Genomic DNA, 19,931 nt, shown 5'->3' with positions numbered 1-19,931 from the left:
GCTTCTTCAATTGCAGTTAGCTTTGTCTGAAACCTGTCAGGGAGAACTATAACAATTTTTCGAACCAAAACATTATCTTCAAGTTTTTCACCAAGAGCAAAATATTCGTTAGCAATATCTGACAATTTCTCATAAAATTCAGTGAGGGTTTCATTTTCATTCATTTTCAAATTTTGTTGTGAGCATAACAAGCCTAGAATGCTTGACATCAGCAGTTCCTTCAAATTGAGTTTAAAAGATTTGCCAAGCATCTTTGGTCGAAACACATGAAGAAATCAATTTAATGTAACCTTCACCAATACCATTAAAAATAGCATGTAATGCTTTATTGTTGTAACTGGACAGTTTATCTTCAGCATCAGTCCAATCAAGTTCAGATTTTACCTTAGTTAGTTCATCGCTTTCTGCTGGAGGAGTCGAACCACTTAAAACAGCTCTCCAAGCCTTTTCATCTTGAGATTTGATGAAGGCTCTCATTCTAACTTTCTAATATGGATAGTTCGAATCATTGAGTTAAGGGGGGCGAGTTATGGAGCCTCCTTCTGTGAAAAAAGACATTGCAAGAACAAGAACAACAAACGGAGTAAACCAAGATCACACTTAGAAATGAGTGACCTGCTCTGATACCAATTGAAATTTCATTTTTAGTAATTATCAAATTAATTAAACCATGTGAGTTAATTAAAGTACGGAATGGTAATTAAATGTTAAAACAGATTTCAGTTCTGTCGGGACAGAATCCGAACTTGTCACGACAGAAATTGAACACAATAAAAAGACAATGCAAAACAATAAAGAACACAACGAATTTTCACAAGGTTCAGAAACCCTTTCGGATAACCTACTCCTTGGGGCTACACCCACAAATAAAATCAATTAATAAATAATCACAAGTACAAAATTTTGACTTAAACAAAACAAGACTCCCTCTTGAGATTTGCCGCAACTTTGTTGTAATCTCTTCACTAATCTGATCTTGATTGAAATGCTCAACCACTTTAACTCCCTTCAATGGCCAGCGAGTGTTTGCATCCTCCCGACGCAAGGCTTGTAAAAATCCTCTCCCAAAGACTTATAAAAGTTGTGTTTATAATGTGTATTCACTCATGAACGTGGTATAATCTTACCACAAAAACTAAACTCTCATATTTCCACAAGATCACGTGAATACTATGATCTTGAATACAAATAAGGAACTCTCACAAATATTACAATTCACTCACAAATTATGCATTTAAGAGTTCGCATTTTCTCACTGCCTCTAGAGCTCTATTTATAGAGTCATTTTTCGTGCTCATAAAGGCTGAGAAAGAATCTCCTAATAAAGGCAAGAATAATTGAAGATATTCTTGATTTGATGAAGAATTGCCTTTTTTAGAAGATGTTGATCCAACAGATACGATTTTGGTAGGGACAGCTCAGACCTGTGTCAGATCGAAAACATGCTCAAGATAGAAATAATAATTAATGACATTAAAGATTCAATTTCCTGAATTTTAAAATCTTGAACTGCACGAAAATATAAAGTCAAATATTCCAGAAATGACTTTGAGTAAGTACTGAATATTTGCAAGATATTACTTCCCTTTATAATCAAATGATGCTAAAATAAAATTAAATAAGGAATGTAAATATTCCACAAATCACAAGAGAGAAAAAGTGAATTCCGAAAATTATAATAAAGGGAAACAAAAATTGATCTTTTAATAAAAAAAATATTTATATAAAATATGTCAATTTTAAGATTTACAGTAAAGAACAAAAAATCATAAACATGTGTTTGGCATTAAAACTATGAACTAAAGCATGCATAAAATCGAGTCATGAATCATCAATATCAAATTGAAAATTGAATTTTGCTTCTTTAAGTTAATGCATCTTTTGACACATAAGAGCAATTCCAACGTGAGTTGCTCAAAAAATGCTTAAATGGTCAAATTAACATTTTTTTATTAAGTTTATCCAATCAAAAAAAAAGAAAAAAAAAGGAAAGCAACGTTGCCCAGCAGGGGCAACGTTGCTAGTTTTCTTCTAAATTAAATTATTCCACATCATTAGCCAACCCCTTTATGTTGACCATGACTGATAAACATTTTTTTGAGCAACTTCCGTTAGAGTTGCTCTAAGAGGACTCATTTTTATCATTGAAGTTATCCGGACAATCCTGATTCTCATACAAGTTCCTAAAAGAATGTAAACATTCACTAGGCAAGAAAAATAAAAATAAAAATAAATAATTCTTCATTTTTTTTTCATATTGAATGTCACACTACGTGAGCCAAAGAGACCTAGCTTCGATAGAAGAGAGGAACAAAAATAGAGAAACAAAACACAAGAGTGTTCCTGGTTTGAAGCTCAAGACTCCAGCAATTGATGAGTGTGGCTATGTTGGCACTCTTGTCACCATTGACGTCACTCGATCTATTATTGATATCAAACATTCTCCTTTCCCTCCTTTGGTGTGGCCAAGACTGACGATGCCCGGGTTCGTAGCTTTGGGAGCTGGGCTCACTTAATATTTTTATACTTATTTTTGTCGGGCGGTGTAAATAGTCCACTTATTCTTTGGCTTCACATTTTGGACAACCATTAATCCTGAATTTTGATTCTGTATTTTTTTTTCTAAAAAAATATCCGAAAGAAAAAAAGGAAAAAAAGTTAAAAATAAAACTAACATAAGAGTATGTTTGGTGGAAAAAAAATAAGAAATTAATTTGTCCGAAAAAATGAGTTACATTACGTGAATTAGTGTCGTTGGGCTCAACCGTTTGGATGACGAGCTAACGGAGGACCTTGTGTTGATGTCATTTTTTTTTATTACAAAACATGGGATTTTGGGTTTATATAAAAGTGAAAGAATCCCAAAAAGTATTATATTTCCGTAATTTTGCTGAAATTCTAATTTCTTATCCATATCTATGTAAATGAGATATATAAAAATATTTTATTTTTATTCCTGTTCAAAATTAAATCAATAAATCAAGAGTACTGAAAACACAAAAATAATTACAAAATTATACAATGCAACATTTTGACATTTTCAAAACCAGTGCTAAAATGTGGTATTAAAAAATTCGTAGTTCTCAGAAGTTACTAATTTAGTTACTTTTTTTTTTAAATAATTAGATATAAATTACAAATGGGTAATAATTTATTTAGACTAAGAGTTATCAGGAGATTTTTTTTATTACAATTTGTGAGTGCAGTTTGAAAAGGATCATCATATAGTTTTTGTCAAATCTATAAAGGAAAATAATAGTTTTATCCCTATATTTCGCCCAAATACTCAATTGAACCCTATATTTTGTTAAATGATAAAACATACCACATGTTTTGCAAAACATGCCAATTTAATACACATAATCCAATTTTGGTCAAATATGTGATATGCTACCAGAGATCATAGGAAAGTAGTTAGAAGCCATGGCAATGTATGGCTTCAGTAAGCCTGTTGAGGCGGAGGACAGCGCATCAGGTGGCTAAATTACGGGGGTAGGGGTTTCAAGGGTCGGGGCTTCTCATGGTGGCACGCGTGTGATCGGACGGTGGCCGGAGGTACCTCGATTGGGGCTAGGCAGAGGCATGCGAGAAGAGAGAGAGAGAGAGAGAAAGGGGTTCCAAGTTTTTTTATTTTTTAAAATCTGATTATAGAAGAAAATTCATTTTTATAATGTTTTATAAATTGTTTTATACATTAGAAAAAAATTCATTCAAGGAGTTAAAAAAACAGAAAATAATAAAAATGTTGGCATTTTTGTTGGCATTTTAGTCATATTGAAAAATTATTTGATCAAAATCACACTTATAGTATCGTATTGTTTCATTTTACAAAATAGAGTGTTAGTTTTGTCATTAAACAAAACATAAGGGTTAATCCATTATTCGGGCAAAACAGAGAAGCCAAAATAATATTTTCTCAATTTATAATTTGTAAAACAAAAAAAAATAGTAAACTGTAGTTTTTTGTTTTTTTTTTTCAATTTTGAGAACATTTATGATAAGCTGCCTTGCAAGTTTAACAACAAATCCAACCAAAGTAAATTGAGTAAGACTTTTTGTGTTTAGACCGAGTCATTTGACTTTTCTTAATACTAGCTTCATATTTTTCCTACTATGAAAGTGAGCAATGAATTGTTTGACCGTTTCATTTGGAAGCTATAGGTTGATCTCTTCAGTCATCGTGTGGTCACTCCATTGGGACTAAGACCAACTCGAGTCACAACTTTTCTTCAATTTGGGTCCTACATGCCCTCCAAATTCTCATAATTATTAGTTTAGAGAGACCAAGTCTTTTGACTAGGTTCAATGTGGTATGGTACCTCTGTTTTTAACTTCGGGAGAATACTTATTATCACTCGAATTCATTAAATTATTTTACTATACTAAAGAAGAAAAAGTACGTTTACAAAGCTATCAAGTATAGACATATTCTTTCGTAGTTTCAACGAAGGAGAAGACAATAGAGCTACTAATTAATATCAAAATCTTAAATCAATGTGATAGGTAACATTTTCAGAAAAATAACGAATTGGTCATTCATTGGAAACATAATATTCATAGAGTATACCATATTAAAATAGAGATTTTGGAAGTGAATTTTAGGTCATTTTTTTTTAAAAGAAACAATGATAATAAAAAATGCACATTTTTTCCTTGTTTCTCTTATAGATGCGATGAATAAAAAGAAAATGGAGCCTCTTCCGTTGCTTTTGTAAAGGGGTTTTTCTCGTCCATTTTCTCATACAAGCGATGTGAAAAACTCTACTTTGTTGTTACTTTTATGATAAAAGTAAGGAGAAAGGTCTTCACTTAGCGTATAAAAGTCTTTCTTTATCCCTTATGTAAGGAAAATGACAATACAGAGAGAGTCTTTCTGGTCAATTTTACATCCGTTTTTTTGTTGTTTGTTAAAATCGTCAGAAACCATGAGAATCCACTTTAAAAGTAACAAGAAAACCTGTTTTTGTAATAATAAGAAGTTTAAAAATTTATACGATTAATTATGTCCAAAACTAATATTATTATGTACTAAAATTTATGTGCATGTATAAAACTTATATTTTATGTTTGAGATTAAATCACCATTATATGCACTTATCACTAATGTTTAATTAAAAAAATAGAATTTACTTGTACCTGTATTTTTGCAAAGTATCGTTTTGTTATGTTCTGTTCTTTATAATGCTTATATAGTATCTTGCATTTTAAAATCATAAATATTTGGTACCCTAAACTCATATTTAATAGGTAAAATTTTGTCAATATGATCAAACTGTCATTAATAAAAAAAAACTACATTTATTATATATAATTTTTTTCGTTTGCTACTGGAACTATTCATAATCTAAACTATTTTTTATTAATTTCTCATCCTCTCTCTATTCACGATGCATTTTTACTTTTTTTTTATTTGAATGCCTTTCTTTAATTATTTTAGGGATATTTGCGGCAATAATGCCTATGTAGTTCATTTTGTAGCACTTAAATGTTTATGTAAAATTTTTGGCGGCAATAATGCCTACTGTTAATGTTTTGTTGCAGCTGTTGGTCCCTGAGCCGTTAGAGGTATACAGCGTACACGTGGCATAACCCGATTGGGTTAAATTATTAAATTTTAAAAAATAAATATATTTTTTTGTTTTCTATTAAATTTATAAAAAGAAAAGATAAAAGAGAAAAAAAAATAAAGAAACAAAAAATTGGGTCTGTTTTGAGGGATTTGTCACGTTCTCTTCTTCACAAACTCCCCAGTCGCTGCCTCCAATTCGATCACCACCGCCCCCGGCACACCACTTCAGTGAAGCACGCCCACTGTTCCAGGCACAAGAATCCAGCCATGCAGCTCCTATCGGCGTTGGTTGGCTCGTTCTCCAGATGCACAGCCACGTAGCTCGACGTCTTCTCCGTCTTCTCCAGATGCACGTCTTCTCCGTCGGCCTCTTCTTCCCAAAGTGGAGGTGGACTTCCAGATCTGAAGCTCGGCGTCTTCTTCGTCGGGGGCGAAGGGAGTACTGATCCAGGAACCATTCTTCCATCTTCGCCCTCTTATTCCCAAAGTGGAGTACTGACCCATAAATTCTTTCTTCTTCTCCAGCAACGACAACCACAGAAGGTTGTCGCCGTTGACCTTGTCGTTGCGGATAGCCACCATAGTGCGGAAGCACCGGCCAACCCACCTTGTGCACTTCGGTTGCTGTAGATCTGAGGAAGGCCGACGCCGGAGCTGGTTCATGTCTTCTAGAACAACGGGGTTGGCTCTTGGGTCTGGGCTTCAGGAACAATGGGTCTTGAGTAAAGCTCTTCAGTGGATTTGAGGAAACTCCTTTTTTCTCTCTGATTTTTTTCTTTCTGAAATGATTGAATAAAGCTCATCATTGGTTTTTGAATTCATTTTTTACCAAATTATGAACATTTGAAGATTATAGATATGGGTTTTGAATGTTTATATTGGTTTGGGTAATTTCCTAGCTGAAATCTGAGAATGAGGTGTACATTTGAAGACGATGAAAGACCTCAGGGACGATGTCGACTTGTGGGGCTTGGTCGAACAACGATCTGGGCAACGGGGATTTGGTTGTGATGATGATGAAAATTTCTTGAGAAGAAGATGAACAAATTGATAGTATCAGATTTATTTAATTTTTTGCTTGAAACGATTAACATATCTATTTTAATTTTTTATTATTTGAAAATATTTTATAATTATTTAATTATTTGAAAATATTTTCTATAAATATATATTTATTTTTTAAAAATTTAATAATTTAACCCAATCGGGTTATGCCACGTGTACGCTGTATACCTCTAACGGCTCAAGGACCAACGGCTGCAACAAAACATTAATGGTAGACATTATTACCGCCAAAATTTTTACATAAGCATTTAAGTGCTACAAAATGAACTACATATGCATTATTGCCGCAAATATCCCATTATTTTATATTAAGAGGAACTAGTGGCAAAAATAAATTTTAAGTACCACATATATATTTATATATTTTATCTTTCCCATGCATTTTTGCATAAAAAGTTATTTTAATATCTTTAATTATAGCCTGATAGTTAAATAAATATTTGAAATGAACAAAAAATATATAATGTTTAAATGTTATAAAAGAAAATATATTTTAGCTTATTTTATAAATTTAGATTAACTAAATATAGAGTCTACTTATATTTGACACTATATATATAGATAAATATTGCAAAGATTAAAAAATATATTATTATTATTATTGTTGTTGTAAGATATAGATATATTGTTGAAAGTGAGAGGAAATATTTAAAATGAATAAAAATATAATATTTAAATGATATAGAGATAAAAAAAAATAAAGAAACTTATGTATGATATAATGTAAAAATTAGAGCTAAAATAAAAAAGATAATGTTTTTATTAAATATTTTAAGAGATAGGGTAAAACTTTGGTAGGGAGTGCTCTTAGTCTACTCCCACTTTTACTCTTTAGTTTATCAACCCTACTCTGTCATTTTATGTGGTTATATATATAAATAAATTAATAATAATTATATAATATAATATAGGAGGGTTCTTTTGTGCACCTCCTAAAAATGGGCATATCAATGCACTATTTTGGTGTTTTGGAACCGAAAAATATTTTTGGTTAATTTTTTTTATGATTGTGTATATTGTAGTTATTTAAAACATTTATTAATTTTTTAAAAAATTTTAAAAAATTTACAATGTCGAAAATAAGGTTCAAACACATTATTTTCCAGGCATATAAAAAAACTATCACACGTATAACAAACTATTTAAATATTATTTTTAACACTGTAAATTATTTAAAATTTTACAAAATATTTTAAATAACTATAACATTACAACGTAATAAAAAAAATAAAAAACAAGTGATATGTGTTGCCAAGTACACATGACTAGGCTTTTGTACGTGTTTTTTTGTTGTTGTGACTGTTCATATCATTAAATATGGTATATTAAGTAGGTAGTAGACTCAGACTACACTAGACTAGAGTTTATGTAATTGGGCCACCTTTGACCGCCTATTTAGACTTTTAATTGGGCTTTAATAATGTAAATTCTGTCTATTATTGTCTACCTACTTAAAAGCCATTTGTATGTACCATAGTCTTTGTTTTGCATTAAATTTTATCATTATCTTTTTTATGATTTAAACACAAAATTATATAACAAATTAAAAGAATTTTTTCTATTTAAATAAAATTATTGTCAAACTCAGGGTATGCTAAACCTATTTACATGAACCATTTTATAAATATTGCCATTAACATGATAAAGATATATTATCATAATTTAGACAATAAAATTTTAAAATCATAAAAGAAATACTGAAAGTTTGCAAACTTTCGAATGAGCTTAAAAAAAAAACATTAGATATTGTGACGTGATATTATTTTTTAAAATAGTAAGTCTCATTTAAAATAATTGTAATTGATTGAAATAAAATTACTATGCTATCATCACTGTATATAATATTTTGTTACATTTTGAATGCACATATTATTATTATTAAAATAATTAAAATATTCATTATATTTTAAGGGCATATATATTATTACTAAAAATGAATAAGAATATCCGCTTAAATTACTCAAGTAACCAAGCCAAAATCTAAAATTTTAACTATTTTATAAAAAATAATTATGAAAAATGAGAATTATTAAGAGATATTATTGGTATCCAACACCATAAGTAAGTGACGTAATACTATTGATACAATCTAATATCCATATTTAAATTTAATAAATATTGTAAAATATCATTAACCAATCATAATATGCCACCTGTGTTGGCCACTCCATACGTGGTTGTAACTAATTTGGCTTGGTAAGAAGATTTTTTTTGGGAAAAATTTTATTTTACTTATTATTTCCATGTATTAAATTTCATTAAGCAAGACTGGAAAAAGTGTAATCATAATAAATTTCAGCTAAGACAAAGACGTTCACTTAGTCATTGGCTTATTAAAACGAGTTGGATAACAATTAATAAAACAAATAAAAAAAATGTACAGAATAAAAGAATATTACATATATTTATAAAAATATTACTTTCGAAAGGGGAAGAATAATATGGTGAACCAAATTTTCAAAATAAAATTCAGGGATTTATGTAGATTAATGTTGAACAAATACATGAAAATTGTACATGTATAAAAAGTCCATGTTTACTCTAGTTTTCAAAATCATATGTAATTATTTATAACTGGACAATATATATATATATATATTGAAATAATATATACAAACATATTTATATGATTATAGACGAATTGACATTTTGTGAATCTAATTGATAAAACTATTTATCTTGTAGTACCTCACCAAATAAATAATAGTCCAAAACATGCGGCTATTGATATGGTAAAGCAGTGAATTTTTCCATATATATATAAAAATATTAATAAAATATCATCTTCATTTGCATATAAAGACAAAATTATTATAAGGCTCAGAATCGAAACTGACATTTGGACGCAAACCATTATAAATGATAATTTTATTAATGTGACCAAAATTGGGTAGTTATTATTTTATTTTATTTTTATGGGAATTTGGAAGTATTAATTGAATAGAGGCTGTAATTTGAGCAAACATCACTATTTGCAGATGGGTCAATTAACATGTTTTTTTTTTGTTTATTTCCAAAAAGATGAAAGAAAAAAAAGTACACAACAAATCATAGTCTTGCCTTATTTCTACAAGTCACCATTAAAAGAGTCATTAAATCAAACCAAACCCAATTGAGATCTTCACTTAATTATTTGTTTTATTAAAGAAACTCTCTCTCTCTCTCTCTCTTTTGGACCATAACTATCTCTATTCAGAGATAAATTCATAGAGTTATTTTGAAAAATCAGTATTTTAACATATATGATCATAGTCTTAATTTCCTTAGATGAATTTGTTTAGTGGATATTTTGGTTAATATTTAGATTAGTTATATAAACGAATCAAATATATATAATCTATATTGATTCTTAACCGTACGTCTCTCTTAAACTTTTGTCGTGGTGATTATATATTTGTCATGAAAATTCAATATATCTCTATCCAACGGCGTGACTATATGTATCATGAATTAGAAAACAAGTTATATAAATATATATATATATAGTAGTATGTTTAGTTATATTTATAAAATTTATTAATTATATTTATTAAATTTATATCATTATCATATAAATTTCAAATAAATAAATAATATTGTATATAAAAAAATAACATAAACATATTAAATAAAAAAATAAATCAAAATATTATTTATAATTTTTTTAAATATATATAATATAATAACTTTTTTAAACATAAATGATAATTTTTTTAATAAAAATTAAGATTATATATTATTATAATTATATTTTATAATATTTAAATTTATATTGATACAAGTATTAAATATCCAGTCTTATATTAAATATTATTATAATAATATTTTATAATATTTGAATTCATATTAATATAATTAGTAAAAAAATTAGGATTATATATTATTATCATAATATTATTTTATAACATTTAAATTTAAATTAATATTATTTTTAAATATCTAGTCTTGTATTATATATTATTATAATAATGATATTTTATAACATTTGCATTTGAATTTATATTAATATAATTATTATATATGTAGTCTTATATTAAATGTTATTATAATAATAATATTTTATAATATTTGAATTTATATTAATATAATTGATAAATATTTATATTTAAGTTAGTTTTAAAGATATATTCTGTTAAATATTTAGAGTATTCCGTTAAAGTTAACAAAACAAACCGTTAAAACTAAGAATTTCTGTTATCTACAAAAGCAACGTGTAATGCATTTTTGCTTAGTTTTATTTATAAAATTGATTAAATTCTATAAATAAATAAATAAATAATATTATATATAAAAGAATGACATATACATATTAAATAGAAATTAAAACAAAACATTGGTTATGATCTTTTTAAATATATATACAATATGAAAACCTTTTTAAACATAAATGATATTTTTTTTAATAAAAATTAAGATTATGTTATATATATTATTATAATAATGATATTTTATAATATTTCAATTTATATTAATATAAGTATTAAATATCTTGTATTAAATATTATTATAGTAATAATATTATATAATATTTGAATAGTAAAAAATTAGGATTATTATATATTATTATCATAATAATATTTTATAAAATTTAAATTTATATTAATATAATTATTAAATATCTACTCTTGTATTATATATTATTATAATAATGATAATTTATAACATTTGAATTTAAATTTGAATTTGAAATTATATTAATATAATTGATAAATATATGATTTTAAGTTAGTTTTAAATATATATTCCATTAAATATTTAGAATAGTCCGTTAAAGTTAACCAAACAAAAACGTTAAAACCAAGAATTTCTGCTATCTACACACAAAATATATAAAGATATTAGTTAACAATATATGTATAATAATAATAATTTGTAATGCATATTTATTTGTTTAGTTTATATGTTGTTTTATAAAAATTATATATACAAAGAAATCTTTACAATATGTATACTAAAAAGTGAAAAAATGTATATTTATTTGTATTGTTTCATGATTACATATATGTTTGAACAAATAAAATACTAAATAAATAATTAATAAATGAAAGAAAGAAAATAATAATAAATTATTTAGATGAAAATAGATTCTCCCGTATTTATTTTTGAGCAAATAGATTGTCCCATATTTTGATACTATACGATCATTGGTGTTGAAAAATATTCTCTCTCAAGTATTACTTCCTCGCAATTTTCTTTCAATCTTATCTACTAATATTTTTTTATTAACTTTTCAACCTTATCCACTTGCTATATATAAAAATATATCTTATATATATATATTTATATAAAACTTCTCAATACATATTACTCATATTAATAATTATTATAATGATGTGATAACATACTGACTTGATATCGATAGCTAAATATTTTTTTTCTACATTAATTTTGAATTTAGTTTTTTTTTTGTCATAATTAATGTTGTTTCCAAACAATGAGAGACACTAACTATATTTAGAAATTGACATGTATTTGAAAAATGAAAAGTTTACAATATTATATTTTCATTATAAATACACGTTTCTCATCAAGTAACCTTTCTAAAAATTTGAAAAAAATCAAAATCTATTTTTATAAATATTAATTAACAACTATAAATATGGATCATTGATCTTAATCCAATAATTAATATTGAAGTAACCATCCATGTGTAGTAACTATTAAGAGTCCACACATATATATATACACTAGATACAAGTAACGTGCAATGCACATTTTCTTAGTTTTTTTTATAGAATTTATTAATTATTTTTATTAAATTTATATTTATGTCATATAAATTTCAAATAAGTATCATATTTTAATTAAATATGTTATACCCAGGTTTCGAGCCATAGTAAATATGACCTCGAAAGCTGAGTTCGCAACAAATGGTCTCGTGAGGATTAGAGTGATCTAGGATTGTAAGTCGAGCCTGCAAGGTATGATGTATGATCTCGAATGCGGTGATCTGATCTCGAAATGACCTCGATCTCGAAAGGTAGCTCCGAGAACACCTTCATCTTCAGGAACTTCGGAGCATGGTTCTTGAGCTCGATATCCCATCTCGAAAGAAACGTTAGCTCGAGAGATGTCAGTGGCTCGCACAATGACATGAGACCAGAAATGCTGGAGCCTTGAAGATACGCTATAACCACCTTGAATATCTACAAGTATAATAACTATGAGATGTAGCCCTCATTAATTGATGTAAATCCCCAAGAATTGTGGGATATTATTTAATACAGTTATACGCCCCCTGATCTTTGGGGGACGTTTCCTTTAATATCTGATTATTAGCATTTAAAGTCATTTATTTTTATTCACAAAAGAGTAACTACCCAAAATATGTGGGATAGTATTCTGCATCCTTCTCTATAAATAGAGAAGGCATGCACCATTGTAAATGACCGAAGTTCTGATCCTTGAGAGAAAACTCTGTAGAATTCATGCTAAAGAATTGTTCAGAGATAATCTTGAGGTTAATAACAGTGACTCGTGGACTAGGCAGTTTTAACTGCTGAACCACGTAAAAAACCGTGTGTTTGATTCGTTTGTTTCTTTTGGCCATTGTCTTTAATTGTTTACGCGCTCTCTTCTTTTATCTGTTGACGAAAAACGGCGTCAACAGTTTGGTGCTTTCATTGAGAGCCTTAAGCATTCATCCCTGAGAGATTCATGGCTGCAAACAATCAGAACACTCCAGAAGAAAATTACCCAAGGCGTCCTGGAAAACATCCAATGGAGAACCCGGACGCTGATGAAAGGAGTGGGTCCTCCGATTCCCGGGGGCCACCTCCACAACCAAGGGATGAGGACATGTACTATAACCCTGAACGTTATGTCCCTATTGTAGAATTGGAGAATCGGCAACTGAAACACACTACAGCAAAAATCAGGTATACCGGCGGAACTATTACCGGCGGAGTCAATCCGCCGGTAATAATACTATCTTTACCGGGGGAAAACTGAATCCGCCGGTATTAATCATGTTTTTTAATTTTGTTTTTATTTTTTAAATTATTTAATTATTACCGGCAGAAAATCGATTATTACCGGCGGACAATCCGCCGGCAATAATCAAATTTCATTCACGCGGTCAACCTGCCGCCCAATTTAATTTTCACTTATTACCGGCGGATTATTGCCGGCGGGCTCCGCCGGTAATAATAATAAAAATATTACCGTTAAATACTATTACCGGCGGAACTATTATTGCCGGCGGACCTCCGCCGGCAATAATATTCTATATATTCTGGCCATCCGTCTCCTTCGGCTCCGTTCGTCCGAGTGCCAAAAAATCTCAGAAATCTCTCAAAAAAACTCTCATTTGCCTCCGTTCGTCCGAGTCAATATCCACCATTTTCAAAAGTTTTTTGGATTGTATTCAACATTATTTCATCACATCTGTCTGGGTATGTAGTTATATATTTTTTATTGTAATCTATTATATTTTTCTGATGTTGTTTGAGTTATATTTTTGAGTTGAGTTATATTTTTCTTCTAATATCATGTATATCTTTTCATATTTGTTTTGGCTGATTGTATTTTTAATCAAATACATATATAATAAAAAGTTTGGGTTAATATTTGGTTATGAACAATTTTCTTAATTATATATAGTGAATTTAAATATTCCATTAACTTACAACTAATATATATATATGTTCATATTTCAGAGCTTCATTGGGAGTACTGAATCTTGCTATTGTTTGACTACAGGTAAGTAATTTTGTATTTCATACATTTTTATTTTGTTTATTTAGTTTTAAAGTATATGAAAATATTGTTAGATATTAGGACATGGATAATTTTTTATTATTGTTAAATTATTATTATAATGTTAGAATGTTATAATGTATTTTTGTTATAGTTTAATTAAAATTATTTTAATATTATGAAGTTTAGATTTTAATAAATTTGTTATTAATAAATTGTTATTATTAAAAAAATAGTTTAATGGTACATAAATAAAATATTAATAAATAATATAATAAATATTAAATTATAGAAAAAAGTTATTTTAATAACTTAGAAAGGAATTGATATGAGAATAATAAAAATTAAATAATTAAAAATGTATTTATTAAAAAGTAAGTATTAAATAATATATGTAAACAATTATTAAGTAATTATATAAAAGAGTAGTTATATAATTAATTAAATAAAAATAATTTCAATTAATTACATATTAATTATTCAGCTTTTAAAATAGTTATAATTAAATATGTGGAATAAATAAATAAATAAATGATTAATTTTTTTATTATTAATTAAATGAATATTAAATAAATAAATAATTAAGTATTAATTAAATAAATAAATTTTTAGTAAATGAAAAATTAGATAATAGATAATTAATTAATTAAATAAATAAATAAATAATTAATTAAGTATAAATTAAATAATTAGTAAACATTAGATAATAATAAGTTATTTAATTTACGGAAAAATTATATAATAGATAACTAATTAAATAAATAAATAATTAATTAATTAAGTATAAATTAAATAATTAGGAAATATTTAAATTAATAATATGATAAATAAATAATTAAATGAATATTAAATAAATAAATAATTAAGTATTAATTAAATAATTTATTTTAAATAAAGGAAAAATTAGATAATAGATAAATAATTAAATAAATAATTAATTAATTTAATTATAATTAAATAATAATTAATTAAATAATTAGGAAATATTTAAATTAATAATATGATAAATAAATAATTAAATGAATATTAAATAAATAAATAATTAAGTATTAATTAAATAATTTATTTTAAATAAAGGAAAAATTAGATAATAGATAAATAATTAAATAAATAAATAATTAATTAATTATAATTAATTTAGTAATTAATTAATTTAATTATAATTAATTAAATAATTGGAAAGATTTAAATTAATAATATGATAAATAAATAATTAAATGAATATTAATAAATAAATAATTAAGTATTAATTAAATAATTTATTTTAAATAAAGGAAAAATTAGATAATAGATAAATAATTAAATAAATAAATAAATAATTAATTAATTTAGTAATTAATTAATTTAATTATTATTAATTAAGTATAAATTAAATAATTAGTAAACATTAGATAATAATAATTTATTTAAATAAAGGAAAAATTAGATAATAATTAACTAATTAATTAAATAATTAGGAAAGATTTAAATTAATAATATGATAAATAAATAATTAAATGAATATTAATAAATAAATAATTAAGTATTAATTAAATAATTTATTTTAAATAAAGGAAAAATTAGATAATAGATAAATAATTAAATAAATAAATAATTAATTAATTTAGTAATTAATTAATTTAATTATAATTAATTAATAATTAATTAAGATTTAAATTAATAATATGATAAATAAATAATTAAATGAATATTAATAAATAAATAATTAAGTATTAATTAAATAATTTATTTTAAATAAAGGAAAAATTAGATAATACATAAATAATTAAATAAATAAATAATTAATTAATTAATTTAGTAATTAATTAATTTAATTATAATTAATTAATAATTAATTAAATAATTAGGAAAGATTTAAATTAATAATATGATAAATAAATAATTAAATGAATATTAATAAATAAATAATTAAGTATTAATTAAATAATTTATTTTAAATAAAGGAAAAATTAGATAATAGATAAATAAATAAATAAATAATTAATTAATTTAGTAATTAATTAATTTAATTATTATTAATTAAGTATAAATTAAATAATTAGTAAACATTAGATAATAATAATTTATTTAAATAAAGGAAAAATTAGATAATAATTAACTAATTAATTTTTTAGTAAACATTAGATTATAATAAATAAATAAATAAATAATATTAGGATAAATTAGATAAAATAGCATAAAATATGATGACAAAACATAAAATAGCATAAAACTATTAAATGTTTATAATAGACTATTATAAACATTTTATAATAACACTTTAAAATATAAGACTATTCACATATCGTAAACTTATATACTTTTATAACACTTTAGATGGCGATTGACAAGACTTGGACGACATTGAGAAATCGTGCTTGTCGAGAATATTGGAACGGTCTACAAGCTTTCTTGACGATGGCGTCGGAATATAAGGATTCCTCTGGTAGAATTAGGTGTCCGTGTGTTAGATGCATAAACAATAGGCTTGAAACTTTACCTATGGTGAAAGCACACGTATTCGATTGGGGTTTTCATCAAGGTTACGAGAAGTGGATATATCACGGTGAAGCAGAAGCAGATGTTGCCAATGTGGTGGACGCCAACGATGATGATGTTGATGAGATGATTCCGATGGTCGAAGACTTCCTTCTACCTACAACCGAAGAAGTTGAAAATAATCCTGCGGCGGGACAATTTTATGACGATCTGTTTGACGAGATAGAGGCTGAGTTATATCCTGGTTGTAATTGGATATCTTCTCTTAACTTTTTAGCAAAATTATTGCATTTGAAAGTTAGAGGCAAGATTCCGAATAAAATCTTCGATGAATTACTGAAATTACTAAAGCTTGCATTTCCGAAGGGAAATAAAATTCCATCAACCTACTACGAGGCTAAAAAAAGATTACAGAAATTAGGGTTAGGGTACGAGTCAATTCATGTATGTGAACATGACTGTTGTTTGTTTTACAAAGAGCATTCAACTAAAGAGACTTGTCCAATTTGCGGAAGTAGTAGATGGATTTCTCCTGAAAAAACGGATGGAAAAAAGGTACCACATAAGGTGATGCGTTACTTTCCATTGACTCCTCGATTAAAAAGACTGTACAGTTCAAGACTTACAGCGAAACAAATGTTATGGCACTATACTGGGAAATCAAAAGACGATGGGATAATGAGACACCCAGTGGATGGGTTAGCGTGGAAGGATTTCGATGCCAAACATCCTGATTTTGCTAGTGAACCTCGGAATGTTCGTTTAGGTTTAGCTGCAGATGGTTTCAATCCGTTTGGCAACATGAGTCAAGCATATAGTATGTGGCCTGTGGTGTTGGCTAACTACAATCTTCCACCTTGGATGTGTATGAAAGATAATAATTTCATATTATCCATTCTTATTCCTGGACCAAAATCACCGGGAAAGGACATGGATATATTCTTGAGACCATTGGTGGATGAGTTAAAGGAGTTGTGGGTTAATGGTGTCGATACAAGAGATAGTATAACCAACACTATGTTCAAGTTGCGTGCAACCTTATTGTGGACAGTTAACGATTTTCCTGCTCGTAGCTATTTATCTGGATGGAGTGGTCAGGGATACAAAGCTTGTCCGACGTGTAATGAAGACACAACTTCTGTTCGAGTGATCGGTAAGACATCCTACATTGGTCACAGAAGATTCCTTCCAAGTAACCATCGAATGAGAAGAGACACTCAATTTGACGGACAAATCGAGAGAAGACGTCCACCAAGACGTTTTACTTGTGAGGAAATATTAGAACAAGTAAACAAACTTGTACCACAAGTTCCTGGAAAACACGAGATGTTTGGAGGTGTCAAACGTAGGCGTATTGCAGAAGATCAAAATTGGAGGAAGAAAAGCATATTTTATGAGCTTGATTATTGGTCTTCGAACACTTTAAAACACAACATTGATGTCATGCATGTGGAGAAGAATGTGTGTGATAGTTTGTTAGGCACAATCTTGGATAATGATAAATCCAAGGACACCACTAATGCAAGACATGATTTGAAAAAGTTTGGAGTAAGGGAATCGTTGTGGATATATGAAGATGACAACGGAAAGTTAATGAAGCCTCATGCCCCTTATGTTCTCACATCTGATCAAAGAATGCAGTTTTGTAAATTTATTCGAGATGTGAAATTTCCAGATAATTTTTGTTCCAATTTAAAGAAGAAAGTAAATGCTGATTTAACAAATATCAGCGGTTTAAAGTCCCACGACAGTCATGTAACAAAAATACAAGTATTTTATCTCGATGATTTACTTAGAGGAAATCAGTGGAAAGTGGTTGAGGGGGTAAACCATCGACAAATTTGGGACGTCGAGAACTGTGAAGCTAATTCAGACATTGATGTGGTACATGATATTAGCTCATCAAATTTTGTGTTGACTGTGGATCTCGGCGAGTTGGTTATGCTACCTACTCAAAATTCGATTGACATTAGTACAATACAAAATTTAAATGTTAGTCAAGAGGATCACGAGTTAGGCGATGAAGAAGCAAATGAAGAATTAGATGAAGAAGATGATTTACTAATTGATTTTTGTGAAGATGATGTTAATGCTAATTTAGTTAATGATGGAAGTGATAGTGATTATTAGTTTTATGTAATGATTACCTTTGTAACAAACACAAAAATTTGAATTTGATTTGTATTTTCCAATTTATGTTGATATTGATTTTGTTTAATGTTATTTCATTACTTAATTAAATTTGATGATATTAAATCTTAAATTTGATTTCTATTCTTATTATTAAATCTTAAATATTTATGAATACAAGAGACATGTCAGCTGATATAGTATCATATCACGGTGGAGATGGTGGTGGTCAAGACCCCACAGATCCTAGCAGGATACCCTCAACTTGCGAGTCAGGTTAATATCTAAATTTTATAATCGCAATCTGTTTAAATGTTTAAGATTTACTAATATTTTAATTTTTATGTATTAAACAAATTAATAGATCGTCCTGCAAGAAGGAGGGGACGTGGCCCTGCCAGTAATGTTAATATTGAAAAACGAAGGCGGGATGCTGGCAAACCACTTGAATTGCAACTTGATCCAGCGACAGACAAAGTGGTTGGTACTGAGCACCAAGCTTTTGTTCGTCAATTGAGTACTGAAGTTACATTACTATTGCCGGGACATTATTTAGATTTTAAAGATGTTCCTCAGCAATATAAAGACCAGGTCGTTCAAAAGATGAAGGTAAAAAAAAATACCTAATTTTTTTATATTATACATTTTAGTCTATAAAAATTTAAACTAACAATTTTTGTTTTAGTATTACTATAATATCGATGGGCATCCAGAACCTGAAAGAGTTATGGGAACTCTGTATACGGAGATGCGCAAAAGATATTCAGAGAGAAAGAATATTAGGCATTCTCATTTCCAAAAATATTATTCTGGAAATCTGAATGATTTGGATAGTGCTCTCAATGCTATTCCTGACTTGTGCTCGAAGGAGAGCTGGAAAGAAATCGTCGATTTGTTTCTGAGCCCAAAGTTTATAGCGCGATCCACGCAGAACAAGAAAAATAGAAAGGAAATGAAGTATTTGTCGACGCAAGGCTCTAAATCAATGGCAGCGATCCGTAACGAATATGTA

At 27.3% G+C, this 19,931-nt stretch overlaps 1 protein-coding gene across 1 annotated transcript; it reads left to right on the top strand.

The window, feature by feature from the left end:
• Positions 1-16,708: 16,708 nt before the first annotated feature.
• Positions 16,709-18,919, top strand: LOC133805579 (uncharacterized). The gene is made up of 2 exons (XM_062243759.1): positions 16,709-17,814; positions 17,968-18,919. The coding sequence occupies exons 1-2, from the start codon at positions 16,709-16,711 to the stop codon at positions 18,917-18,919; spliced, it is 2,058 nt and encodes a 685-aa protein (XP_062099743.1).
• The last annotated feature ends 1,012 nt before the right edge of the window (positions 18,920-19,931 follow it).

The sequence above is a fragment of the Humulus lupulus genome, chromosome X (genome assembly GCF_963169125.1).
Source record: "Humulus lupulus chromosome X, drHumLupu1.1, whole genome shotgun sequence".
NCBI lineage: Eukaryota > Viridiplantae > Streptophyta > Magnoliopsida > Rosales > Cannabaceae > Humulus > Humulus lupulus.
Note: the sequence above shows the minus strand (reverse complement) of the source record. Positions and strands in the feature narration are given on the sequence as shown.